Source organism: Budorcas taxicolor, chromosome 25, assembly GCF_023091745.1.
Source record: "Budorcas taxicolor isolate Tak-1 chromosome 25, Takin1.1, whole genome shotgun sequence".
NCBI classification, from domain to species: domain Eukaryota; kingdom Metazoa; phylum Chordata; class Mammalia; order Artiodactyla; family Bovidae; genus Budorcas; species Budorcas taxicolor.
The window spans coordinates 33,362,607-33,389,888 of NC_068934.1; the positions used below are offsets into that span (position 1 = coordinate 33,362,607).

The 27,282-nt window shown below is 59.2% G+C and overlaps 1 protein-coding gene across 1 annotated transcript in view; it reads left to right on the forward strand.

Moving 5' to 3' along the window:
* Nucleotides 1-26,915, forward strand: part of IGSF9B (immunoglobulin superfamily member 9B) — a 42,147-nt gene extending 15,232 nt beyond the window's left edge. Inside the window, exons 4-20 of the mRNA XM_052662328.1 lie at nucleotides 673-824; nucleotides 1,057-1,174; nucleotides 2,189-2,330; nucleotides 2,584-2,729; nucleotides 4,817-4,959; nucleotides 5,241-5,381; nucleotides 5,464-5,580; nucleotides 6,518-6,668; nucleotides 7,365-7,476; nucleotides 9,510-9,685; nucleotides 10,646-10,872; nucleotides 11,514-11,598; nucleotides 13,710-13,871; nucleotides 14,125-14,170; nucleotides 14,723-16,372; nucleotides 23,266-23,387; nucleotides 26,707-26,915. Of these exons, the coding sequence (XP_052518288.1) occupies nucleotides 673-824; nucleotides 1,057-1,174; nucleotides 2,189-2,330; nucleotides 2,584-2,729; nucleotides 4,817-4,959; nucleotides 5,241-5,381; nucleotides 5,464-5,580; nucleotides 6,518-6,668; nucleotides 7,365-7,476; nucleotides 9,510-9,685; nucleotides 10,646-10,872; nucleotides 11,514-11,598; nucleotides 13,710-13,871; nucleotides 14,125-14,170; nucleotides 14,723-16,372; nucleotides 23,266-23,387; nucleotides 26,707-26,915 (3,899 nt within the window). The remainder of the gene's footprint in view (nucleotides 1-672; nucleotides 825-1,056; nucleotides 1,175-2,188; nucleotides 2,331-2,583; nucleotides 2,730-4,816; nucleotides 4,960-5,240; nucleotides 5,382-5,463; nucleotides 5,581-6,517; nucleotides 6,669-7,364; nucleotides 7,477-9,509; nucleotides 9,686-10,645; nucleotides 10,873-11,513; nucleotides 11,599-13,709; nucleotides 13,872-14,124; nucleotides 14,171-14,722; nucleotides 16,373-23,265; nucleotides 23,388-26,706) is intronic.
* The last annotated feature ends 367 nt before the right edge of the window (nucleotides 26,916-27,282 follow it).

The window sequence follows — 27,282 nt, forward strand, 5'->3', positions numbered from 1 at the left end:
TTGTGGACCCTCAGGCTGGGCCAGAAGAGCCCAGGTGATTGTCCAGAGGGTTGAGGATGATCAGGTGGCTTCTAAAAGCAGCTTCGACAGATGAGATGGGGTATGTTAAAAGCTGATTGTTTCAACAGGGTGGAATTTTAGTCAGGACTCCTAAGCGGGTGCTGGGGGAGCAATTTGGGAGGGAGTGGCCATGGCTGGGCTGGGAGAAGATGTACGATTGTTTCTTCAGGGTCTAGGTGATCCCACGTCACCTGGTTTGTGATCCACTTTAGGCCTGATGGGGCTCAGATGGTATATGGCCTGCAACCGTGGGCCTGGCTAGGTTGGAGTTACAGAAAGACGGGTCTCTGGATGGTCGAGGTGTGAAGGGCTGCAGGTATATGGGTGCCTCATTTATCCCCTTGTCCCTGGCGCCTCTGAGGCACCCTGTGGTGCTGGACAAACAGTCCTTTATTTGGAATTAGGTGGATACAACAGAGAAAGTTTGGAATTGGGATCCAGCCAGACTGTTGAGTTCCAGGTCTCCCTTCCAGAAGCCAGGTGGACAGAGCCTGTCTCCTGCTTACCCCCTTCCTCCAGGAGTGCCCTGGACTTGTGGGACGGGCCCTGCAGCAGGGTGCCGTGTGTGGGACAGCCAGCTAATCAGCCCCCTGTGCCTTGGGTCTCTTGCAGCTCCTCCTACCTTTACAGAAACACCCCCTCAGTACATTGAGGCCAAGGAGGGTGGTAGCGTCACCATGACCTGCACAGCTTTTGGGAATCCCAAGCCCATTGTCACTTGGCTGAAGGAGGGGACACTCCTAGGTGCTAGCAACAAGTACCAGGTGAGTGTGGGTCTGTTGCGGGCCACTGCACCCCCTCCTGGCTGCCCCCTGCCTCCTGTCCTGCCACCAATTCACCATTGTGGAGGCGCAGGTGGGGCTGGAGGTGGCAGGGTGACTGGGTGGTACCTGTGACCTTGGAGGTTTCCCAGTGCACAGACCCCGAGGCCCCCTCCACCTGGGAAGGCGTTGGTGGGGCCCAGGGTGGGAGCTGAGTCCATCTGCTTGGCTCCAGGTGAGTGAGGGCAGCCTGACGGTGACGTCGGTCAGTCGGGAGGACAGAGGCGCCTACACCTGCCGCGCATACAGCATCCAGGGGGAGGCGGTGCACACCACCCACCTGCTCGTCCAAGGTGAGGCCTCCTGAAGGAAGTCCTGGTCCCACTGAGCTGGGGGTCTTCCCAGGGTGTGGGTGGCTTAGCTGGGGATAGCGGGGAACCGGGTGGGGTCTCATCCCCATATTGTGGCCTCCCTTGGTGACCCTCAGTGGCCCTCCCATGGGGTGGCAGGAGGCGCCATGCCGACTGGGTTTCTGGTTTCTCTGAATGTCCAGGTGGTGTCCTGTGGTGTCTCCACCTTCCCCGGGGGAGGACTGCCCCCTCCCCCACCAGACTCCATCCTCTGGTGACTGCCTTAATAAGTAAAGGTTTGAATTGAGTCCAACCCCAGAGGCTTAAATAACATGGAGGGCATTTGTCAGGGCTGGCATCTGTGGGGTCAGCACCTGCGATGCTCTGCCTGGGGCCCTGAGCCCCGCAGAAGGGGTGGCCTCTGTCCATCTGCTCCACTTCCCCCACCTCTTCTGGAGAGAGCCGGGGGGTGGCTGCACCCGGCCTCCTGACTTGGGCGAGAGCGGGTGACATCCACAGGGTGTCTGAAAGTCAGCACCAGGGCTGCTGGAACTCCAGCCGTGTCCTCTGCTTCTCCTCCCTCCTCTCCTGATGCCCCTCCACCTGTGGTCAGCCTCTTACTCCTCTAGAGGCAGGCCGGTTCCTTCTGTGGGTCGAGAGAGTGGCCTTTCTCCTTGCCGTGTGTGTGTATCTATGGAGGGGTTAGTTGGCTATTCAGGGGGCCAGGTTGGCAGAGGGGCTGTGCGTGGGTGGGTGTCTGCCACGGGCTGTGCACAGCCACACCTCTGGGCCCCTTGCATCCTTGGGACCTGCAGGGTGAGTAAGAACCTGAGCATAGGCAGCAGCTGGATGCGTCTCCATGACAACTGCTCAGTTGTGCTGCTTGCTTCTGGACCACTGCTGGCCTGGTCTCTCCTGGGGCTAGTGGCGCCCCCTTCCGAGGGGGCAGAGCCCCCTGGCAGCTGGTGCTGTGGTCCCTTCCCCCCAGGAGAGGTCACATTTGTCCCTGTCCCCCAGGGCCTCCCTTCATCGTCTCCCCTCCTGAGAACATCACTGTCAACATCTCCCAGGATGCACTGCTCACCTGCCGGGCGGAGGCCTACCCCGGCAACCTCACCTACACCTGGTACTGGCAGGATGAGAACGTCTACTTCCAGAAGTGAGTGCATGCCCTGCCCAGAGCCCAGCCAGGCCTCCCGGGGGTGAGGCTTCCCAGCAGAGTGCCTTTGGGCTCAGGGAGCTGGTTGGGATGGGAGGGTGGGCTGGGGTCCCCTTCCTGTGCTCCGTGCGCTGAGACCAGTGTCAGTGTGGGGGCGCCTATCCCACGCATCAGCCATGGGGAGGACTCATGGGCACACTGCCCTGGCATTGCATGGAAGACCCTCTCCTCCATGTGTCCTGTGTCCCTGCAGTGACCTGAAGCTGCGGGTGCGGATCCTCATCGATGGGACCCTGATCATCTTCCGGGTGAAGCCGGAGGACGCGGGGAAGTACACCTGCGTGCCCAGCAACAGCCTGGGGCGCTCGCCCTCGGCCTCGGCGTACCTCACTGTGCAGTGTGAGTGGGCGCACTGGCCATGCTGGGGACGGGAGGGCTGCCTCGGGGAAGGTGGGCAGAGGAGGGGCTGGGGCGAGGGAGGGGGTCAGCCCTGGAGGAGGCCCGACCGGGGCTGGTTAGTTAGTGCAGGTGAATGGAGCCCGCTCTGGGTCCTTCTTCTGGCCATGCGGTTGTCCCTGTCCACTGATCCATCCCGCCGGCTTCACCCTGGCTGGGCTCAGGGCCAGGCTGGCCTTCTGGACACTGTCTTCGTGCCGGTGCCAGCCAGCTCCTCTGTCTGCACCTGGAGTGAGGTGCTTTCTCTCACTATCTGAGGGTGTGTGGCTCACACCTGGTGGGGCGACTGTCCTGCCAGCTCTCTGCTCCCCCGCTGTGTCGGCGAGGGGCACAGGCCCTCTCCCAGTGGCTCATCCACTCCTGCCAGCACCAGGCCCCTCTGGGCCTTCCCTCTGCGGCTCTCGGGGCTGCCTGAGACCCAGAGCGGCCGAGGGCTTCTGTGCAGCATTGTTCAGCTTGCTGGTTGTGGTGGGGAGAGGATGTATGATGAGGGCTTGTCCCTCCCTCCTGATTGGTTGATGGCTCTGTCACTCAGGCAACACGGGCCCTGCTTGATGTGGTAGATGACAGGCACTCCATCACTTGACGGCTCGTGTGGGAGAACCAGGCTCCCCCACAAAATGGAGGGGCAGGCAGGCGAGAGTGTGACTGTCTGGAGAGGGCCTGGAGGCGGTGTCTGCGCTGAGGATGTGAGCAGAACAGCTGGTGACCCAGGAGGCTAGCAGAGCAGAGGCCTGGTGGGGGGCTGCCCGAGTGCTGGCCTCATGCCCTCATGCAGTGTTGCTGCTGGTGGGGTCAGAGGCCTCCTCTCCAGTTTCCACAGCAGAGGACCACTCTCAGCTGCTGTCCTGTGAGTCCCAGGTTCTTGAGAGCTGTGAGGCCCCAGGACAGCTGTGTGACTGGGGCATCAGGTCTGTCCCACCCACACCTGCTGGAGGAAGAGGCTCCTTTGCAGACTCCTGGTGGGGCAGATCCCATCTGCTGTGTCATTGGGCACAGAGGGGCAGAGACAGAGTCACAGAGGTGGTAGGAGTGGTCCCAGAGGACCCTGACCTGCCTGGACGAGGACTCCTGTCCTCCAGCTGCGGCCGTGCCTGCCAGGGAAGCGTGGTTTCCCGTCTCCTTCCAGCGCATCACCCACTCCCACTTGTCCTTTCTTACCTCCTTCCTGCCTTCAAAGAGAATCCGGGGCGGGGGGAAGGAATGAGATTTTCAGGTGGGTGAGACAAGGATCTTTATTTCTACTAAAAAGCAGTGTTCAGAGTATTTCCCATTCATAAACCCTTTGAAAACCTTGGAGGGGGAAAAAAAAGCCTCCACCATGCAAAAGTAGGAAGCTATGTCTAAATATACACCTCGGCCTGGTATTTATGTAATGCTCTTCGGCGAAGGGCTCCAGACGCTGACAGAGCCGCCCATTCATCCCCACCGCCTCCTGGGGAGTTCTGGATCGTTCTCCTGCATGGCCCCCGGGCGATGACTCACCCACGTTGCGGGGCTGCTGCTCTTGTCGCCCGAGAACCTTCTAGAGGCTCCGTGGCCAACTCTGCACCCCAGCTACACACACGGGAGACCGAGGCGGGAGGGAGCGCACAGAAGCAGCCTTGTCCCGAGGGTGTGGGGAGAGGAAAGGCCTGGGGTCCCGCCTACTTGAGAGGGATGCTATCATCTTACCGGTCTTATGAGTGGCCAGACACTGGCTTTAAGGTTGGGAGTCTGGGGGCTGGGGTGCTAAGGGTCCCTGCTGGCCACCAAGTCTGCAGACAGAGGTGTTCGGGGGGCATTGCAGGTGGGCAGGAGCGGCAGTGCCTTGGTGCATTCAGACGGGGGTTCTTAAGGATGCAGGACTGGACAAACGGGACGGCCGTGCTGGCCTCTGGGTGGTCAGCCCTGGGGGTGGGCCGTGTTGTATCGTGGCCCCACTGGGCTCGCACCTGGTGCTGCACAGAGTGCTGGGCCCTGGGCTGTGGGGTGGCTCGGCCCCTGCTGTGCCTTTTCACCCCTGCTTGCCCCAACTCCCGCTCCTGCAGACCCAGCCCGAGTCCTCAACATGCCCCCTGTGATCTACGTGCCCGTGGGGATTCACGGCTACATCCGCTGCCCCGTGGACGCAGAGCCGCCGGCCACTGTGGTCAAGTGGAACAAGGACGGCCGCCCCCTGCAGGTTGAGAAGGTGCTGGAGGGCTGCATGTGGGTCTCGGGAGGCCCCTGGCTTTGAGATGCTGCCTCCAGGGATCTGGTTCCCAGCAGGACCCTTCCACTCCCCTCAGAGTTCTGGGAGAGCAAAGAGCTGCTTCCCACGGGGCCAAGTCCAGCAGGTCTGGCCATCCTCCCAGACCTGAGATGCCCCACCCCACATACCTGCCCACAGAGGGGCAGCTCGGGTCTGGCCAGTGGGGCTGGACTGGACGTCAGCACTGACCACAGCTCCGCTCCACTGTCTGTGCCCCGCAGAACCTGGGCTGGACTCTGATGGAGGACGGCTCCATCCGGATTGAGGAGGCCACAGAGGAGGCTCTTGGCACTTACACCTGTGTGCCTTACAACACCCTGGGGACCATGGGCCAGTCTGCCCCCGCGAGGCTTGTCCTGAAGGTGAGACCGGGCTGCGGGTGCCTCCGTGTGGGCAGGCGGGCTCCTGAAATGCCTGGTGTCACGGCCTGGCCTGCCCTCTTAGGACCCCCCGTACTTCACGGTGCTACCGGGCTGGGAGTACAGGCAGGAGGCTGGCCGGGAGCTGCTCATCCCCTGTGCCGCGGCTGGGGACCCCTTCCCCGTCATCACCTGGAGAAAGGTACTCCTGGGCTCCAGGGCTTGTGGGGAGTGTGGTGGGGGCCCTTTCCCCATCATCACCTGGAGAAAGGTACCCCTGGGCTCCAGGGCTCATGGGGAGCGTGGTGGGGGCCCTTTCCCCATCATCACCTAGAGAAAGATACCCTTAGGCTCCAGGGCTCATGGGGAGCACGGTGGGGGCCCTTTCCCCGTCATCACCTGGAGAAAGGTACCCCTGGGCTCCAGGGCTCGCAGGGGGTACAGTGGGGGCCCTTTCCCCATCATCACCTGGAGAAAGGTACCCCTGGGCTCCAGGGCTCGCAGGGGGTACAGTGGGGGCCCTTTCCTCATCATCACCTGGAGAAAGGTACCCTTAGGCTCCAGGGCTCATGGGGAGTGCGGTGGGGGCCCTTTCCCTGTCATCACCTGGAGCAAGTTACCCCTGGGCTCTGGGGCTCGCATGGGGTACGGTGGGGGCCCTTTCCCCATCATCACCTGGAGCAAGGTACCCCTGGGCTCTGGGGCTCACGGCGGGTACGGTGGGGGCCCTTTCCTCATTATTACCTGGAGAAAGGTACCCCTGGGCTCCGGGGCTCGCAGGGGGTGCGGTGGGGGCCCTTTCCCCGTCATCACCTGGAGAAAGGTACCCCTGGGCTCCAGGGCTCATGGGGAGCGCGGTGGGGGCCCTTTCCTCATCATCACCTGGAGAAAGGTACCCCTGGGCTCCAGGGCTGCAGGAGCACAGTGGGGGCCCTTTCCCCATCATCACCTGGAGAAAGGTACCCCTGGGCTCCGGGGCTGCAGGAGCGCAGTGGGGGCACAGCCGGGACTGCTCTGTTCCCAAGGGGCAGAGGAGGGCTGTGGGCTGAAGCCCAGTGCTGACCCCCTTCTGGAGCCCTGAGTGTCGGTGGCTTCTCTTCTGTCCTGGCCGCCCGCTCCCGCCCCCGTGTTTGGCCAAGGTAGGGAAGCCCAGCAGAAGCAAGCACAACGTCCTGCCCAGCGGGAGCCTGCAGTTCCGCGCCCTGAGCAAGGAGGACCATGGGGAGTGGGAGTGCGTCGCTACCAACGTGGTCACCAGCATCACTGCCAGCACCCACCTGACCGTCATCGGTACGGGCTCGGGGTTGGGTGGGGCCTGGCACAGGTGTCCTGTTCCCTGGGGCTCTTCCGCTGTTGGAGACATTGTCCCTAGGACCCCAGCCTGGACATTATGCCTGCTCCTCTGGGACAGACAGCCACTGTCCTAACAACAGCCATTGAACATTTACCACTGGCTTTAAGCTCAGTACCTAGTGGTGCAAAGTGGAAGCTGATATTCCTCCCAGGCTCACTCACAGAGACCGAGGCCAGCCTGGGTGGGACACCTTGCCTGGCATCACCACACTGAGTGGTGGGCCCTGGATTCAAACTCCTGCTGGAGGTGTTGAGGGCCTGCTGGACTGGGCTGCTCTCATTATGGTGTGTGGGTCGCCAGAGTCGTGTGGGACGGGCTTTTGGCTTTGCTGACCTCCATCAGGTGCACTTCTGGGTTCTTCAGATGAGCACAGTCCTGATGACCAGGGGCTGACTCCCTACCCCCAGCCCGTATCCCTGATGTTCAGGCCATCTCCTGCTGGAGGAACCAGCCTCCCTGGCAGGACAGGTTTCCTCCTCCAGCCCCAGGGCCCTGGGCTGGACCCAGCTCCTCAGAGCTTTGTGGCCCCCACTGCTCCCCTGGGGCCACTGTGCTTGCGGGGCACCCGGGTTCACAGCCCTGGTCACACGGGTTCACTTTCCCCGTGCCTGAGGTGTCTGCTTGGTCTCCAGGCACCAGCCCCCACGCCCCGGGCAGTGTCCGGGTCCAGGTCTCAATGACAACTGCCAATGTGTCCTGGGAGCCAGGCTACGACGGAGGATTTGAGCAGACATTCTCTGTTTGGTACGGACCTCTGTGAGTCACCCCTGCACGCCTCGCTCTCTGCTTATCCCTCCCCCATCAGTCCCCGGGGCTCGGGGACAGGTTATGAGGAGGGTGTGGATCTCTGCCCACTTGACCTTCCTCTGAATGGTGGGTGTGTGCTGCCTGGTGAGGAGGCTTCTGTGGGCGGGGCTTCTGGGATGATGTCGGGCCGAATGGCCCACCATCCTGTGCTGAGTGTCCTTAGCTGATCTTGCGGCCCTTCCGTGTCCTTGGCTCGCTCCTCTAGGTTCCTCTGTCCTCTGGAGTCTGGAAGAGACTCCTGATCTTGGGCATCCTAAGACAGCCCAGCTGCAAGCCTAGGATTAGCTTTATCCTGACCCTTCCCGCATGGTTCCAGAAACCAGTGTGAAGTGGCGCTCACCGTCCTGCCCTCGTCTGCACACGTGCATTTTCTCTCTGGGACTGTGTGTCCATTGCCTTTGTACCTGGCTGTACATTCGTTTGGTGATATGCAGTGATTGGAGATCTTTGCCGAAACCTTGGGGTTGACCAGCATCTCAGTGATGTGTGAGTCAGGCTGAGGACAGGAGGTGTGGAAAAACTGGGAGGAGAGCCCTCGGTTGAGGTCCACACTCACCTCGGGTTTTCCCGAGCCCAGAGCCGGCCACCTGCATCAGGGGCGACATTGTTGATCGGGGAGGGTGAGCCTCAGCTCCTCCTCTCCAGACCTGTCTTCTCAGGGTGTGTGTTGCCCCAGGCTCACCAGGCCTGGAGAGGAGGAGACATAGTCGGGGACTCTTGGAGACGCAGGCAGAGCCCTCCGTGGACTTGCAGCACAAGGGAGGTTGAGAGGGACCTGGCCTGTTTCCTAGACTCTGAGTACCTGGGCTTTCTGAGTTTTGGACACAAACCGGATCTAGGTGGTGAGCTTGGGGGGCCTCAGAGTTGAAGCGAACCCGGTCCCACCCCCATGGGGCAGGCTAGGTACTGCCAGGGGGCTGTGTGGCCAGGGCAGGGCATGTGGCCACCTTCGGGGAGGCCTGAGCAGAAGATCTGGGCATGGGCTGGTCCCCTTGCTGCCTGTGGCTCTGCTTCGCTGTGTCACCCTGCTTGCCTGCTGGGGTGCCGGGTGGGAGGGGCAGTCTCGGGCTGGGGGGCTCCTTCCCCCCTTTTCTCTGCCTGCCTCCAGCTCTCCCATCCTGACCTTTGATGCTGGCTTCTCTTTGCCGTGCTTTCTGCTGCCCTGGCTCTGATTCCTGGGCAGAGGCAACTGTGAGCCGTCGATGTGTAGGGACCTGGCCTCCTCGGGGATCCTCGAGCTGCCCGGCCAGTCCAGCGGGAAGCCATCCCCTCCCCGTGGTGGCACTGGACAGTGCGCCTGGACACTGGCTTCATGGCTGGTGGGGAGGGCAGCGGGCCGCAGAGCAGGGGTTGACCCTCTCACCGAATTCCAGCATTCTGCACCCACAGTGCAGCCGTCCTTGGTGATTTCTAACCTGGAAGGCTTTAGAATCCTGTCCCCATTGTGGGGAAGCGCTCTTTGTTTTTGTCCTGTGCTTAGCTCCTCCTCAGTGACACCAGCCTGCTTGAACAGAGCAAGCCCTCTGGGTCACACAGGCAGGCCCGCTTTGACCATCCCAGAGCAGCCAGGTAGCTGGGCACCTGGCCTCCCCTCAGGTCCCGCTGGTGCTCATAGCTACTCTCCCACGTTAACATCTGCCTTGTTCCCAGTGTCCTCGCTCTCAGGGCAGGGCCACTCTTAAGACTCTGCCCAGGGTGAGGTTCTCTCAGAATGCAACTGATAATTTGACTAGTTTCTTGAGCGTCAACAATGCCAAGGGTCCCCTTTCACAGATGAGGCACCAGCAGTGGCTAGGGACCTGGCCTCATGGGGACAGGGCCAGCCATAGCTGAGGGGTCGCAGCCTGTTCCTGACCTCAAACCTGGGGAGGCCAGGGTGCCCCCCACCTCCAGCACTTGTGTGCCCTCTCCTGTCTCCAGTGTAACCCACCCCGTCTTCTTGTCCCCAATCCTCTCTCCCTTTTGGGCAGGATGAAGCGGGCACAGTTTGGGCCCCATGACTGGCTGTCCCTGCCCGTGCCTCCGGGACCCAGCTGGCTGCTGGTGGAAGCCCTGGAGCCCGAGACAGCGTACCAGTTCAGTGTCCTGGCCCAGAACAAACTGGGCACCAGCGCCTTCAGTGAGGTGGTCACTGTGAACACTTTAGGTGAGGCCAGGCTGGGGCGCTCCTGCAGGAGCTGGGATGGAGCAGACGTTTCTTGCCCGCTATATGCAGGCACCTTGCTAAATGCCTTATATGACCATCACTGATGTAGCAGCAGGGGTCTGTCCCACTATCCCTCGGGGTTGGTCTGGACCACAGTGCCCTGGCTGAGCACTTTGGGCGCTATGGGGCAGCCTCATGTGTCTTCAGGTGGGTGGGAAAGCTTTGGTTTCATCCTTCATGGCTGACCACCTGTTTCCATTTTCCTGTGGCCTCATAGGGGGTTTGGGGGTCCTTTCTCCTCCTGTTCTCTGCTGGCTCCTTCATTTGGCCCCCAGCCTCATTTGGTGGCAGGCGTGGACCTGTCTCCTCCTTCCTGACCCAGGGGCCTAGGAGGGGCTGTGTCCTCCTGGTTGCCGTTGTGTTTGTCCCCTCTCTGCGGCCAACGAGGGCAGCTGTGACCAGGCAGCTCCACACCAGTGTTGCCCGGGGTCCTTTATTGCCACCAAGGGGGCAGCTGTGGAGGCGGGCTCATCCTGCCCCAGAGCACCCCCCATGGGGGCCAGCTTTCCACCTGGGCCAGTCGGGGGCTGTATGGACAGGGCAGTGCTGAGGGAAGGTGTTCCTCCTCTTTCGGAAGGGAACAAAAGTATCTTTTTAAAGATACCACCTTACTTCCTGGTGGTTCCTGATGTTTTTCCTGTGAGGGACATGATGCTGTCCCTCGTCCCTCAGTATTGCTGGACGTGCTCTGGAGACAGAATCAGAAAGCTCAGGCCCGCTGCCAGGCCTCGTTCCTTTGGATCAGGAGGGCTCTTCGTGTGACTCTGGTCCTTAAATTGATGCCTGCTCCCAGGGGATGTGACCCTCACCGCCTTGGGGTCCCTGTGCTGCAGGAACGCGTGGGTCAAGGGGGTGCGGCAGCCTCAGCAACCCCCTCATCATCTCTCCCCAACCCTGCAGCATTCCCTGTCACAACTCCAGAACCCCTGGTGCTGGTTACCCCACCGAGGTGCCTCACAGCCAACCGGACCCAGCAGGGCGTGCTCCTGTCCTGGCTCCCACCTGCCAACCACAGCTTCCCCATCGATCGCTATGTCCTGGAGTTCCGCGTCGGAGAGCGCTGGGAGACGCTGGACGATGGCATTCCTGGCACCGAAGGGGACTTCTTTGCCAGGGACCTATCACAGGTGTGGAGCCTGGCGTTTGCTGGAAGTGACCGTGAATTGCTTCTAGAATCACTGGGAGCTCAGGTGTCGGCGGGCTGGCTGCGTACTGCCACACTCGCACTCCTGCTTTCCCAGGGCTGCTGCCAGAGTTTGGGATTTTGGGGTTACGGCAGCCAAGGTCTGCAAGTTCAGGGCCAGCCCTGAGGGGTCTCCACATGCCGCCAAAAGCCAGGGAGCGCGAGGCGGGCTGGAGTCCAACATGGGCAGCCCAGGGTGGGAGCCCTCCTTCAGCAATTCTGAGTCCCTGGAGAACACGGTATTTTTTCCCAGCTGCCTCCCCTTATACCTTGGCGTCTCTCTAGCTGGAGAGAGGCAGCCGCTTATCGCACATGTGCCTGCTATCTATCCTGTCTTCCTTTCTCCCTTCCCTGGATGCTCTAGAGCTGGGATTGGTCCCAAGAGCCCACATTGCATCTCTTTCTAGCTCTGCTTTCAGTGACCTCATATGTATAGCTTGGAATCTATCACAGTCCGAGTATTTATCCCATGGAAGTTGGCAGATACCCCAAGTTGCAGAGTTGGTTGGGGGGGGTCAGCTGGGAGGGGTACTGGTGGCTGTCACAGGTTGCACGGCTGATGGGGTGTCACCTCTGGGGCTGTAGGACACGTGGTACGAGTTCCGGGTCCTGGCCGTCATGCAGGATCTGATCAGCGAGCCCAGCAACATTGCCGGTGTCTCCAGCACAGGTACTTGGGGTCGGGGCAGCATCGGCGCACCAGCTTGTATGGGGAGAGGCTGAGCTGGAATAGAGGAGGGGGCGCCAGCTGACTCTCTTGTTTCATGACCTTCAGGTGGGTAGGGTTTCTCCACCTGAAGAGCCGAATTCATGACCATTTCTCTGCGGTAGCCACAGAAGGAAATCCAGCTAACCTTCTCGTTAGAATAGTCAAAAGGAACTTCAGTCCTTTTGCTGTCAAATTTCTGTTCCTCTGGTGTTATCCACTTGTGGGGTGACGTGGGGGCTGCAAATTGGAGCAAAGAGACAGAAACGGGTCAGCAGTGCTTACCGATGCCTCTCGGTAAGGCAGCTTCATAATTAGGGTGTTTCATTTGGAAAATTGCTGTTTGGTGTTGTTTTCCTCCGCTCCTTCCTCTCCCTAGATTTTTTTCAGGCTAAATAAAGCCAACTCCCGAGCACTGTCTCCATTTATCTTCCTTTCTCTTGGCTCTAGGCCCAATTCTACGCGTGTTTCTCCAGTTACAGTCCTTGCCAAATAGCAGATCCCTCCCCCAGAAGTGGTTCCCTCGGTTTGGGAAGAGGCATTTGCTTAGCGATCAAGTTGGGGCACACGTCCTTGGGCAGTGCTCGCAGGGCCCCCTGGAGGCAGGGGGCAGGAGGGGGCCCGACAAGCTCACGCTTGGGATTTCTGGAGATGCTGGTACGGTGGGGTGGGCAGGGAAGTGAGCCTTCCGGCGGGCCTAACACACTTCTGTCTTGTGTGTTGGGCACTGTGGGGCTGGTTTCTTTTTTTTTAGTTTATTTATTTTTGTTTTCTGCTGTGCTGGGTCTGTATTGCTGCATGGACTTTTTCTGCTGGTGGCAAGCCAGGGCTACTCTCTGTTTGTGGGGTGCGGGCTTCTCACTGCTGTAACTTCTCCTGTTGTGGAGCGTGGGCTCTAGGGCATGCAGACTTCAGCAGTTGCAGCGCCTGGGCTCAGTAGTTGCGGCTCCTGGGCCCTAGAGCTCAGGCTCAGTAGTTGTGGTGCACGGGTTCAGTTGCTCCGCAGCACGTGGAATCTTCCCTGACCAGGCATTGAACTCGTGTGCCCTGCACTGGCAGGTGGCTTCTTAACCACTGATCCCCTAGGAAACCTGGTCTTGTTTTTTTCTCCTCGGAGGTGCCTGCTGTAGCCCAGCACACTTCTGTCTTGGCATCCATCTAGGGGAGAGAGCTGCAGCCCAGGCCGGGGTAGAGGATTTGAGGGTTTGGGGGCACCTCTTGTGAACTGTTCTGCTCAGTGGCTTTATGTCTGGTTCCCAGTAGTTGCGAGAGTCCCTGGTGAATGTCCTCTAACTACCTCAGCATTCCCTGTCTTTCAGCCTCCTGGTTGCAAAGGCTGAGCCTTCAGCCTCAGCATGATCTGGGTTGTTTTCATCCATGTCCTCATCGACATGGGAGTGGGTTCTGGCCAAATGTATCAAAGATATGTGGGCTTGCCTTTGATGAGCCTGTGGGGCGGCACTTCCTAACAAGCTGTTGGGTGATGTGTGGTCCTGGGGACCCATCCAATCCTGCTGTCTCTCACAAGCTCTGTGAATCTGAGCCCTTCTGCCAGTAGGACAGGATGTGGTCCGATGGCCCTGTCCACACTAGCATGTGCCTGTGATGGCCAGGGTGAGCTGACCCCCTGCAGGGGTTGCCTGCCTGCACCGTCATGGTAGAACGGGAGCCTGCATTCTTGAGTGACAGCCCCACAGTGCTGCAGTCACCCTCTTGGGCCCTGGTCCTGTAGAGAGGCTGGTGGGAGTCCCTGTGGCCATGTGATACTTAGGCTCCCACAGCGTCCGGTCAACCGGGCATGGCTTCTGGGTGGAGCATGCTGCTTGGTGAGGGCACCTGGTGAGGTCATCAGGTGAGTGATGGCCTGGTCATCACCTGGAGAGGCTGCCCCATGGGGAGATGTAGGTGGCGACTCCTCAGCTCCCCGATGCCGTTCCACCTCTTCCCACCAGGCCGCCTCTTCAGTGTTAGGGCAGAGCCTTAGACATGTGGATCCTATGCGGGCGGAGAGGCACCTGGGGCCCTGGGGGAGGGAAGAGTCTCACCTGTGCTCCACCCCCCACCCCCACCCCCAGACATCTTCCCGCAGCCGGACCTGACCGACGAGGGGCTGGCCCGACCAGTACTGGCTGGCATTGTGGCCACCATCTGCTTCCTGGCCGCAGCCATCCTGTTTAGCACCCTGGCCGCCTGCTTCGTCAACAAGCAGCGCAAGCGGAAGCTCAAGCGCAAGAAAGGTGGGTGTCGGCTTGAAAACAGACTGGACCTCGTGGGCAGAGCTACCAGCGGGACTTGCCTTGATGGTGGGAGAGGTGGCTGGGACCAGAAATGAGGGTGGAGGTGGGCCTGGTGGGGGTGCAGGATCCTGGATGGAGCGGTCTCTGATGCCTGGGGGCTGCTTCCCTGCAGGGCTTTGCCCTGGGCCCTGCTGACAGCTGGGGTGGGCTTTGTGGCATCAGCCTCAGCCAGCTCCATCCTTTCTCCCTCCAGACCCTCCACTCTCCATCACACACTGCAGGAAGAGCCTGGAGTCTCCGTAAGTGGCCTCCCCAGGAGGAGAGGGCATAGCTGTCTGGGGTGGAGGGTGGAGGGCTCGCTCAGCTGTGTCACCTTAATTGATCTGCATGGTAGCTTCAAGTTGTCCACACTGACAGAGGAAGCTGTAGCGCAGACAACTCAAGAGAGCAGATGAACTGTTTCTCTTTGGCTTTAGAATGTATTTCTTTGATTTTTTCCCCCATCCTAACAGATGTATCTTCTTAATATGTTTTGGTTAAGTTAATAGTAAAAGGAGCTTGCATTTCTTGAGCAATCTAGGAGTCAAGTTGCAGGTGTAACTAGAGAGAGGTGGCAAACAGTAGGAGCAGACAGAATAAGCATAGGAACAGGGTGTCCGTTTGGAAAATGGACAACGCCCACCTAGGCAGTTGAGAGCCAGGCAGAGTATCTCATGCCAGAACACATAGCCCCGCTGCCGTTCCTCCTCACTGTCACCTTCCCAGGTGATTCAGGTACTTGGCGGGAAGAACAGAAAGAAGTCATGTCCTCTGAGCCCCCCTCATGCCGCCTGCTCTCTCCCTGTCCCCAGCTTGTCCTCTGGCAAGGTCAGCCCTGAGAGTATCCGCACGCTCCGTGCCCCATCCGAATCCTCCGATGACCAGGGCCAGCCGGCGGCCAAGAGGATGCTGAGCCCCTCGCGTGAGAAGGAGCTGTCCTTGTACAAGAAGACCAAGAGGGCCATCAGCAGCAAGAAGTACAGTGTGGCCAAGGCGGAGGCTGAGGCGGAGGCCACCACGCCCATCGAGCTCATCAGCAGGGGCCCTGACGGCCGCTTCGTGATGGATCCCTCTGAGGTGGAGCCCTCCGCCAAGGCCCGGCGCATCGAGGGCTTCCCCTTTGCCGAGGAGACCGACATGTACCCCGAGTTCCGCCAGTCGGATGAGGAGAACGAGGACCCGCTGGTGCCCACGTCTGTGGCTGCCCTCAAGTCCCAGCTGACCCCTCTGTCGTCCAGCCAGGAGTCCTACCTGCCACCACCAGCATACAGCCCTCGGTTCCAGCCCCGTGGCCTGGAGGGCCCCGGCGGCCTGGAGAGCCGGCTGCAGGCCACCGGTCAAGCCCGACCGCCCGCCCCCCGGCCCTTCCAGCACGGCCAGTATTACGGGTACCTCAGCAGCAGCAGCCCGGGGGAGGTGGAGCCGCCTCCCTTCTACATGCCGGAGGTGGGCAGCCCCCTGAGCTCCGTCATGTCCTCGCCGCCCCTGCACGCCGAGGGGCCTTTCGGCCACCCCACCATCCCCGAGGAGAATGGAGAGAACGCTTCCAACAGCACACTGCCCTTGACTCAGACGCCCACCGGTGGGCGCTCCCCGGAGCCCTGGGGCCGGCCGGAGTTCCCCTTCGGGGGTCTGGAGACCCCGGCCATGATGTTCCCCCACCAGCTGCACCCTTGTGAAGTGGCTGAGAGCCTGCAGCCCACGGCCGGCCTCCCCCGAGGACTGCCACCCGCCTCCCTGCAGGTGCCCGCAGCCTACCCAGGCATCCTGTCTTTGGAGGCGCCCAAGGGCTGGGCCGGCAAATCGCCAGGCAGAGGCCCCGCCCCAGTGCCCCCCACCGCCAAGTGGCAGGACAGGCCTGTGCAGCCTCTTGTGAGCCAAGGGCAGCTGAGACACACCAGCCAAGGCATGGGCATACCCGTGCTGCCTTACCCCGAGCCGGCCGAGCCGGGGGCGCACGGCGGCCCCAGCGCGCTGGGCCTGGACACCCGGTGGTACGAGCCCCAGCCCCGGCCCCGGCCCAGCCCCCGGCAGGCCAGGCGCACTGAGCCCAGTTTACATCAAGTGGTGCTACAGCCCTCCCGGCTCTCGCCTCTGACCCAAAGCCCCATCGGTTCCCGCACCGGCTCCCCTGAGCTGGCCGCGCGGGCCCGGCCCCGCCCTGGCCTCCTGCAGCAGGCCGAGATGTCAGAGATCACGCTGCAGCCGCCGGCCGCCGTCAGCTTCTCACGAAAGTCCACGCCGTCCACAGGCTCCCCGTCCCAGAGCAGCCGCAGCGGCAGCCCCAGCTTCCGGCCCACCGTGGGCTTCACCACTCTGGCCACAGCCTACCCCTCCCCTCCGCCGGGCCCCACGGGGCCGGCGGACAGCTTGGATGTGTTTGGACAGACGCCTTCCCCTGGAAGGTTGGGGGAGGAGCTGCTCAGGCCAGAGCCCCCCGCTCCGCCCTTACCGAGTTCAGGGTGAGTGTGAGCTGGTCTCTCGTGCCCACTGCACCCGATCATCTTCCGCCCCTCCCCCCCACCCCCTGCCCCTGCCCCTCCATCCACCGAATGACAGGGCTTGTCTGGACATGCTGCAGATCCTTCAGGAGAGGAGTGCTGGTCTTGGCATCGCCAGGGTGTGGTCACTGGGGTGGGGGTGCGGCTTACCTGCCCAGGTACCTGGCCAGGAGCATGAAGGATCTTCTCCACCCTGCCCAGAGCTCTCAGGAGACCCCTGCCTGGGCAGAGGACATGGATAGGGGAGGGTATGTGCGTCCCTTGAGTGGTCACCCAGTGCTTCCCGGGGAGCCTGACTTTGGGTGGTTCCAGGGTTTGCCCGGAGACCTCATGTCCAGCCTCCTTTTCTTCCTTGACCCCTCCTCCTTGAAAGCAGGACCCTGGGGCCTGGCTTCCCTGGGCCCCCAGGCTCTTGTCCCCAACTTCCTGCCCTCTGCTGCCTAGTGAGCGCCGCACCACTGCCCCCCCTCCCCCCAACCCCCCACCACCCACCCCAGCATCTCTAGAGGCTGTGTCCTCCTGGAGGCTGAAAGCAACATCTCAGGCCTGTGAACCCTGAGCCCAAGCCACACACCCCACCCCAACCTGTGTGCCTCGCAGGAAACTGCAGACATACAGACAGACAGACAAGCCCCTGCGATCAGCCGGCCTGGGGGAGCCCACTGTAAACGGTAGCAGCTGGTGTGCCAGGTACCACTGAGCCTGGATGCCTGCCCGTGCTCTTTCTCTCAGGTCTTTCTCCCTCCCTACCCCTTCCTCCTCCCTGAGTCCGTCCTTCTCTGTCTGTCTCTCTTCCTCCATCTTCTTTGGGTTGGCCCGACTTGCTGAGAAGAGCCTGCACCGTCTGTAGACCCCATATCTCCTGCCCCCGCCCCCTCTGGTTCCGTCCTTTGGTCTTCTTCTTTGGTGTGGCTGCCTGTGCAGGGGAAGAGTCCAGAGCAGAGGCTGGCCTGATTGTAGGCAGACGGGAGGTGGTCGAGAGGAGGAAGCCCGGCGCCCTGCCCCCTTCAATCCCGACTCTGGTACCTGGAAGCACAAGCCTCACCGCCCACCCCTCGGCTCAGGTGGGGGAGGAGGCTTGGGAGGTGGAGGAGAGCCGTGCGCTGTCTGCAGGAGATGCTGGGGGCCGTGCCCTGTCGTCTGTGCTTTGTGCAGCCCTCATCTGCTTCGTCCCATCGTGCCGTCTGGGTCTCTGTCTCTCTCCTTCCTGCCCCTCACCCCATTCTCTGGCCTCCTCGCTTGTTGGTTCTCTGATCCCCGTGCTCCTCCCCTCCCCTCTGGGTGTGCGTGGGTGGTCCCGGCGCCCGTGTTGATAACCGCTTTGTTTCTGATTGATCTCAGCTATCTGGGCAGTGTTGTCGAGACAAGCCTCTCTTCAGCTCAATAGGTAAGGGAGCTCCGGCTGGGCGGGCGGTGGGGGGCGGACCGGCGGACGGGCTTCGGCAGGGCCATCGCTTCCTTTACGGGGGAATCCAAACCATAGCCCCCTGGTCCTCTGTGGGGCGGCAGCCTCCGTTCCGATTCCCTGCGGCTTCCTGGGCTCCCCACATCATGCTGTTGCCACAGCCCGCCGGGCCACCGCCTAGCTGCAGCTTCCGAGCCCCGCCCAGAGCCCCCCCTGGTTTCTGCATCCAGACACCCGCATCCTGCTGTCCAGAGCTTCCCACAGAAGCCCTGGCGCCTGCATGCACCTGAGGGCCTAGAATGCCTAGAGCGCTTTGCATCTCTACACTTGGGAAACCTGTCTGGGCCCCGGGGTATCTGTGAGCACCTTGCTCTCTTCTGCCCGGTTTTCCCAGCAGCCTCCAGCACAGAGGCCCCCTCCCTCCCTGGCCCCTTGACCTGCCCTGTTCCCTCCCTGTCCTCTGGGGATCCTACTGATAGCCGGTCCTCCCCGTAGCTTGGGGCTGGGCTGTGGCCTGCTCCTTTCCTCACCAGCTGGGTCTTTCTCTGGTCCAGGCCCCGTGTCGTCCTGTGAGGGCCCTGGGCAGCGAAGGTCACCACTCCTGAGCCCTCACGGCAGCCTGTTCTTGGCCGTCACAGGACTAAGGCGCAGACCTCGCCCGGAGGCTCGCTGCTCTCAAGGCCCCTGCAGCAGCCACTCCTGTCCTCTCTGGGCCATAGCTTTGGGGGCTTCTGGGAGGAGACCCCTAGAGGAGAGAACCGGCCCCGGGCAGGGGATTGGCAAGAGGCTGACCAAACACCGCTTTCCTCCCTCTGCTCCCCTGTGGGTGCCTCCTCTTCCAGGTGGGGATCTCAGCAACTTGACAGCAGAAGGGTACCGAGCCTCTTAAAGAGGCTTCTGTGGTCAGCTTAACCCCATCACTCTCATGGTGGCTAAGAAGATGCTGCTTTTTGCCATGGATGCTTCTGGGGACTAGCCAGTGAGGGCACCAGGCACTCGGACAGCAGGGGAGCCTCCCTGGGTACTTCTGGCTTCCAGGAGGAAGCCTCGTCTCCTTCCCACCTGGAGATAGCAGGGGGGAAGGGAGGGGGGGGCTGCCTGTCTCCTCGAGTCATGAGAGTGGCCTCCCATAAACCAGAGCCTGTTCGCCAGCTCCTCATGGTCTGCAGCTGGGAAGGTGTCCGCAGCCAGAGGTCTGGGTCCTGTGAAGCTGGCTGATGCCACGCTCTGGGAGCCCAGGGACAGCAGTTGCAAGCGGCCAGCTGAGTGACAGTGACAGGCTGGCCTTCCACCTTCCCTCTCTCCTCCCTGACCCCAGTTTGACCCCCCTCAAGGAGTTGATGACTCCGGGTCCAGCCCTCCCCCTTCATTCTTGAAAAGTGCCTGGGCCCTGTTCTCCCCTGTGACCCCTCCCTGGTGTCCTAGACCTGCAGGCTGAGTGTCCCCTCACTGTTGTGACAAACCCAGAATCCAGGGGTGTGACGCGGGAGCTGAGTTTCTGCCTGGCCCGGCCAGCTCCTCGGCCTCGAGAGTCAGGCCCTCGCTGCGCTGCCTGTCAGGAGCTTGGGCAGAGGCCGGGGGGCCCCCGCAGGCGCCGGGCTCCCCCATGGACGCTGCCGTCTTGCTCCCTTTGCTTGTGTCCCCCTGGGTCTGTTGGAGAAGGTGTGACTCGTCTCGTCTACGTGCGTTCTCGCTCTGTCCCCCCTCCCTGCTCCCAGCCCACAGCCGTCCTGGGCCGCTCCTCCTCTCCTTTTCCTCCTCCTCCAGCTCCCTTCTCAGGGCGGGCAGTGGCGAGTGGTTTCTGGGAGGACTCGGCCTGTTAGTGGCCGGGGCTCTCAGCTCCCTGTCTGAACACCAGCAGCCGCCTGGGCCTCCCATTCTCTCAGGTTCCCTTTCCTGTTCATGCTGACTGTGGCCTCCATGAGGCAGGCCTGTCGGAGTGTGTTGGGGACCCTTGTACTGGGTGAACCCGGGGAAGGCGGCCCCGTTGGTAAAAGCCTGTCCTGAGTTGGGAGGCCACACACTTGGCCCGCTGGAGGGGCCGTCGGTGGGTGTAGCAGGAGGGCGCCCCTCCGCAGAGTCCTGGTGGCTGTGCTACGATGGAAGGCGGGTTCACCCACGTCCTGGCCACCCCGTGGATGGGAGTGGGTTTGCTTGGTCTCCTCCCCAGTCCCATAGACAGACAGGCAGAGTGTGCACTCAGGAGAGGAAGGCCACACTCTTTCCCTTCTGCTTTGCCATTGCCAGGAGGGTTTCAGCCATCCTGCGCTGTGGCTTGCCTTTCTGAGCTGGGCTGTGTCTTCCCTTCACTGCTCCAGGTGGGCACAGCGAAAGCAGCTGAGAGGTCTCTGGGACTGTGACTAATTTCGGTTTTGCATGAATTTTATAATGAGTAAGAGGCAAAGAGTGTTAAGGTATATTTCAGGCCATCTTTGGTAGGTCTGAACCATAGAGAAATACTGTGGGACATAGACCTGGAGTTCACTGGGGATGCCAGGCTTTGAGGCCTCACCTTCCAGTAATGCTCGTACTTTCTGAGAGAGGGGTCCAAGTTTGATGACTCTGTGTGTTCTGGAAGGACTGGGGCTGAATGGAAAGAGAGTTCTGGCTTCACCTGCCTGTCTGAGCTCCTTGGCATCAAAGTGCATTGCCCAGAAGTCCCCCAGGGGCTTAGCCTGGACAGGGGACAGGGTCCCCTTTTCCAGAGAAGCGGGCAGTTGGCTTCCAGCCCGCTGGGATGCTTCATGTAACTTTTCTGCCTAATTAACTGAATATGAAGGCCCATTGTGTCCCCCTCCCCACACCCCCGTTCTTCCAGACCCTGCCTTTTTATCTCTGTCCCCTGTGCTGGCAAGCAGCCCAGTGCCTCGGGGCTTCTCCTGTGTGCATCAGAGTCTGAACACCGAGCCAAATGCAGGAACAGGTGGACAGCAGGTGTCCTGGAAGGGCTGGAGCTTGGTTGCTTCACAAGAAAAATTGGCTACCCCTGCGTCCACCTCCCAGTGGCTTATTTCTTCCTTTTGGGAATCCTTGCTGAGTGCACACCTGAGCCAGCTTCCCTCCCCAGGCTGTCTTCTCTGGCTCTGCCACCGACGGGGTGAATGTCCAAGATGGCAGCGTGGGCGTCCAGGGCAGGCTGACTGCTTGGGGGCATGGGGGCGCTGCAGGGTGAGAGCAGTGTCCTCCTCCTGTGGGGCTTGTGCCTGTTTCCATCAGGAAGAAGCTGCGCACACAGCTTACGGCACGTTGAGAGTCTTGGCTGTGTCGCGTTGACAACTGGATTATGAGACAAATGGCATAAGCACTTTAATTTCAGTTTCTCCATCTGAAAAACGGGGTCCGTCTCATGTTTGCCCCTTAGGGATGCTGTCAGGGTTCAGGGGAGTTACTGCAGAGGACATAGATCAGTGCCTGGCATGGTGAGTGGCGAACCAGTTCTGTGTGATGAGAGCAATAATGATACTGACCCTGGAAGCCTTAGCTGCCTGGGAGAATCCCTTGCAGTTTTGGGGGGCAGCCTGTACCTGTTTCTCTCATGCCCAGTGGGTCACCCTGCACTGTGCTGTTTGCACACTGGCCCCTGGCCTGCTGGCTTGTCATATGCCTCCTCGGATGGTGTGCTGCTCACTTGTCTGCCCCTGGAAAAGGCTGGCCAGCACCAGCAAGCGGATGACCCGAGCCATGCACTCATGTCTCTTTCCTTCCAGGCAGCACCAGGAAGCCTTAGTCCAGGTTGAGCGGGGTGAAGCCGCCGCATTGGCTCTGGGGAGTCACGCTCCCTCGTGGCCTGGCCGTCTCCATTCTTGGTCTCCTTCCAGAATTCCTTCCAGCTGCTGCCATATAGGGCCTCCGGGGGTAGATGGCGGTGTCTGTGAAAGAGGAAGGAATGGGGAGCTGGCAGCTGGGTCTCGGGGTGAAGACCAGACCTCTGATGGTGAGCTGGCCTACTTCTCTCTGAGGCCGTGTGTGCATGTAGGGGGGCTCTTAGCTCTGTGTTTCGAGGGGGCTGATGAAAATTGAGATGCTGTCTCTGGCCTGGACTTGGGAGGAGCTTCCCTGCCCCACACTGTAAATGTGGACAGGCTGTGGAAGGATGGCATCCATCAGAGAAGATGCAGGTTGCTTTACTGTCAGCTGGATCAAGAAGCCCCAGGAATCAGAGGCTCGTCTACAGTTAGCCTCTGTGTTTTCTTCCTTGTCCCTACAAAGATCCCCGAGGTTGGGGAGATGTGGCTGTGGTCTTCCCGCCCCTCTTTTTTTTTTTTTTTAACCTTAGATTGCTTGCTCACTACTGGGGACTTCTTTTCCCCTCACAGGTTTGGCTATCCTTCTTCCTTCAATCAGGATTTACCAAGCACTGATTGGAATGGAGATGGAAGAGTGAGGTGTGGGGAGGGAGATGGGAAGAGTGACTCCCCGCCAGCCCGCAGCGTTTTGGGGTGGCCCTGATTCCCTGATGGCGTGCTGAGAGCATCACAGGCCGGAAAGAAAGAGCGACCCATGTCTCTCTTTCCCCCTTTACTCCTCACGCTCCAAGTTTGGCTTCCTCTGAGAAGAAATGGCAACGATCTTCTAGATTTTCTTCTGACTCTTGAACTCTTCCCTCCAGTGCGTGCAGGTCGTCGCAGCCCATCCTCTCGGCTCTCTTTGAGCTCTCTGTCATCTTGGCGGCATGGACTCTGGGTGTTGCCTTTGACCTAATTGCACAGGCACTCTGTTAAGTGAGCTGCTACCTCCACTCCTCAGCTGGGGCAGGAGGGGACTCCGACACAGGTCTCCTCTCCCAACAACCTCGGTTTCTCTGTATCTTAAACTGTGGAGACACTCACTGCAGGTGTCCCGGGCTTTGCCAGACTGCCCGATTGGGCACTGACTGTCGTAATCCACTTCTGCGCTCGTCTATTCTCTCATGTGACCATGAAGTCTGAGCCCCGTCTGCTGCCGAAATGTGGGTGGATGACAGCCATTTGCTGCTGCTGGCTGCAGGGTTCTGCCTGACTCTTGGCAAAGGAGCGGCTGATCTCACGGGACACTAGGGCCCTGTCTGGCCGGGCCTATCTTTCCTGGGGGGCGGGGGGAACAGTCAGGGGTGGGGTTGCTCTCCCCCCAACCCCTTTAATCTGCCCCTGTACTTTTCACTTAAAGGTCTTGACTGTGATGGTCCAAGAACTTAAGACACGGAAGCTGCTTTCTTCTCCATGCTGCCTTCCCCAGCTTAGGGCCGCATGATGGGTTCACCATTAAAGCCTGTCTCTCTCCCTCTCCCAGGTCTCTGGTGGCCCGGCAGATGGGCCTCCCGCTGCAGGAGCTCTCCACTGGGACTCTTTCTTCCAGGAGCAGCAGGGAGGCAGGTGTCTTCTCCGGGACAGCTGCTTGGCTTTCTCCAGCTCCTCCTCCAAAACTCCCTCGTCTGCGAGCTTACCTGTGCCTCTCCAATTGTCCCTTCCAGGACACATCCGCCTGCACCCGGGAATGCTGCTGCACCTGAGAGGCTGGAGGCTCTGAAGTACCAACGGATAAAGAAGCCCAAAAAGTCATCCAAGGGCTCCTCGAAGTCAAAGAAACGATCCGGTAAATGCGGAGCGGCGTGCCATCCCTCTCTCCCCACCCCGACCTGCCTTTACAGATCCCAGCTCTGGGTTCTCTGCAGAGTCAGCTCCTCTAGTGTCTTCTTCTTTGCTTCTCTCTAGTGCTAATTGCCAAGTGATGTACAAATAGAGTTTTCATGTCAAAAAAGGAGAAAAATAAGGTTAAAATCTGATTGTCCTCTCAATCTTGTTTCATCCAACCTAGGGACCATCCTTCCTGGGGGCATGTGTGTTCAGAACCCTTTTGTGTGTACACCTTTAGAAAATATATGGCATTGTTTTAGTGTATTTTAAAAAATGTTTATTTTTGGCTGCCCTGGGGCTTTGTTGCTTTGCGTGGGCTCTCTAGCTGTGGTGAGCAGGGGCTGCTCTTTGTTGTGGTGTGTGGGCTTCTTGCTGTGTGGCTTCTCTTGTCGTGGAGCACATGCCCTGGGCTCACGGGCTTTAGTGGTTGAAGCATGCAGGCTCAGTAGTTGTGGCACGCGGGCTCAGTTGCCCCAGGGCATGTGGGATCTTCCTGGACAAGAGATCGAACCTGTGTTCCTTGCACTGGCAAGTGGATTCCTATCCACTGTACCACCAGGGAAGTCCTAGTGTACTTTTTTTTAACAATATAAATAGTATTTTTCCCCTCAGTCTGCCATATGCCTTGGACATATCCCTGTTTCCTTATGTGTTTCCTCCTTATCAGGCCTCTGGATGGACATGGGAATTCTGGGGTCCTACTCAGTGTTAATCTTAAAGGAAGTCAGTCCTGAATATTCATTGGAAGGACTGATGCTGAAGCTTAAACTCCAATACTGTGGCCACCTGATGCGAAGAACTGACTCATTTGAAAAGACCCTGATGCTGGGAAAGATTGAAGGCGGGAGGAGAAGGGGACAACAGAGGATGAGCTGGTTAGATAGCATCTGCTCCTTAATGAACATAAGTTTGAGTAAACTCCAGGAGTTGGTGATGGACAGGGAGGCCTGGCGTGTTACAGTCCATGGGGTCACAAAGAGTCTGACACGACTGAGCAACTGAACTGAACTAGGTGTTAAGGGGTCCCTGTGGCATGGACTCAGTGTCTGAGGGCAGGGCAGACTTCTCTCCATGAGTTAGAGTGAAACTGCTTTATTTCGTAGAAAGGACATCTCTGCTGAAATGGATGCTGTTTACCCAGCAGTTGTACATAGCTTCTAAGATACTGCAAAAATAGTTCAGCCTTATTTCAGACTTAGAAAACTCCTTACTATTTATCACATGCTCTCATTCTACCAGTGGTTTTTGGAGTGCTGTGACAGGCTGTCTGAGAAGACCACTGCACGGCTTCTTTGCTGGTCTTTCTTATCTACCACAGAGAGCCTTCCATGTGGGAGAATGAGACACTGAGGCCCTTGCCCTTGGGATGCAGCAAGCTCTCAGTTCTCACTTGGCCTTTGGGTGGTACTATTATCCTATTAGTTTATAGCTGAGGATACTGAAGTTTAGAGAAAGAAGACAAATTTTTTTAGGTTTTGGGAGAGAAGAGTCCAAAGCTGAATTTTCAACCCATTTAAGCCCATTCTATCTACCTATCTATCTATCTATATATAATATATATCTATCATCTGTTTTTTGTTTTTTGGCAAAAAAAAAAAAAAAGTCCCATGAGCTGCCTATGTTCTCTTTTTTTGTTTAAGTGGTCCTGTCCATTGTCACGTGTTCACAACTCCACAAAGCTCTGTCTTTAGCCCAGCCCTTGTCTGTGAGCTGGTCTCATATTTCTGGGTGCCTGCTGCCCATGCCTCTGGGTGTTCTGTCTCAAATAGTTATGGATAATCTTCCATGTCTGCGTCTTGCCCAGTCTCATAAAAGGCTCTCCTCCTTGCCTGGTTGCTCAGGCTCCTTGATTCCCCTCCTCTTCTCACATCTGGTCCATCTGGTGAGCTCTGTTGACTCCACTTTGTTTTTTAAAGATTTTTTTTTTTGGATATGGATCATTTTTCGAGTCTTTATGGAATTTGTGACATTGTTTCTATGTTTTTGGGTTTTTTTTTGCTCACAAGCCATGTCGGATCTTAGCTCCCCGGCCAGGGATTGAACCTGCACCCCCCTGCACTGGAAGACAAAATGTTAACAACAGGGAAGTCCCCTGTTGACTCAACTTTTAAAACACACACTATATCTGGCCACTTTTCTCTGTCTCAGATGCTAAAGTTAAGTTCTGAGTCATTCCCGTCTCTCCCCTGGACCAGAACAGCAGCCTCCTATCTGGTCCTCCAGCCTCCGTCCCGGCTCCTGCAGTGTATTCAACACACAGTGGCCAGAGTGGTATTAGAGAGTCCCGTGAGTGTGTGTACACACATGTGCAGCACACGTACACACACTCACTTCTGGCTAAAACCTCCGGAAGGTCCCCCTGCAACCAGAACAGGCTTCTGCCTGCCCTCCTGCCTCACCGCCTCCGCTCCCTTTGTGTTAGTGTGGCGGCCCTCCTTTGGGCTCCAGTTCGTGTCGCGTTCACCCCTCGCTTGGGGCTGTCACACTGTGGGAACATTCCTCCCCTAGGCCTGTGGAAGGTTCATAATGCGAGACTCGCCTCGGTGTTGCTCCTTCAGGGCAGAAGCAGCGCCCCAGATTTTCTGTCTCAGGGTTCTGGGCTACCTTTCTTGGTAGTACTTGCAGCATCTGAAAGGTTTACGGTTGTAGTCTTTAAATCTCTATTATCTCTTCCTCCCCATCCCCACGTTGAAGTATAATCTTCTAGAACGAGAGGGCTTCACCTCTGTGTCCCCAGAAGCACCATGCAGCAGAGGGATGGCCCGGCAGTCCAGGGTGGGCCAGACCTGACTGTGATGTGGACAAGTAAAATCTTTTGAGACATCCATCCCTGCTTGCAGCACTGGGTGGGGGGAAAGTGTGCTGAGTCCCAGCCCCGTGCCTAGAATGCTGGCCTGGTACCCAGGAGGCACTGAGAAAGATGGGTAAATATTTCTTTAAAAAAATAGAAGAAAAAAATTAAATAAAAGGTACTGAATATATTCAACATTAAATATAAGATGAGAGATGTTGCTTGACTAGATCTGGGTCTGCAGGAGGTGCAGCCATGCCCACCCTGCTTTCCGGCTCTCACTAGAGCAGCACTTGGGGTGGCCGGAGCGCTGACTTCTCTGTTGTACTTTCTGCTCTGGTCTCTGGGCAGGAGGGTGGCTCCAGCATGTGGCCCTGGGGGCCAGGCAGCATGCCCTGCAGGGGGCAGCGGGGGTGCACCACTGGCTTCTCATTCTTACCATACTTTCCTCCTTTCCTGTCCTGTGTGCACCTGCTCCCCTTCCTAGATGGTTCTGCCTCCCAGGCTCAGCACCTTCCAAACTCTCAGGTCCTGTGGCCCGACGAAGCTGTCTGCCTCCGGAGGAAGAAGAGACATTCCCGGCCCGACCCCTTCGCCCGTCTGTCGGACTTGTGCCACCGCCAGCTCCCGGAAGACCAGAAGGCAATACTCAGTAGCGTGGAGCACGACGACTCCGGCCACGCCACTCTGCTGTGATGCTGCCACTTAAGTGTCCCCTGAGCGAGGCTGCTGGCTGAGGGGCAAGGGCTGGCACGGGGCAATGGGTGTGCGGGGCTTCGTCCTCCCCTGCCAGGGGAGCGGTGGCCCGGCTGTTGGCTTCCAGGGCTGTTCAGACCCTGGTGTACTTGTTCTCCCTCTGGCCTGAGTGGGCCTCTCCTTCGCCTCCCGACCTGCTGGCCTCGTGTCCAGGAGAGAGGAGAGAGGGCTCGCTGGCCAGCGTGGCTGTGGGTGGAGTTTGGGCAGTGAACTGGGGACAGGGGGAGACCTGCCTCCTCCCCCCCTTTCCCCGCTTCACTAGGTGGATTTCTCCACTTCCTCAGATATCAGTGGAGTGAGAGAGCAA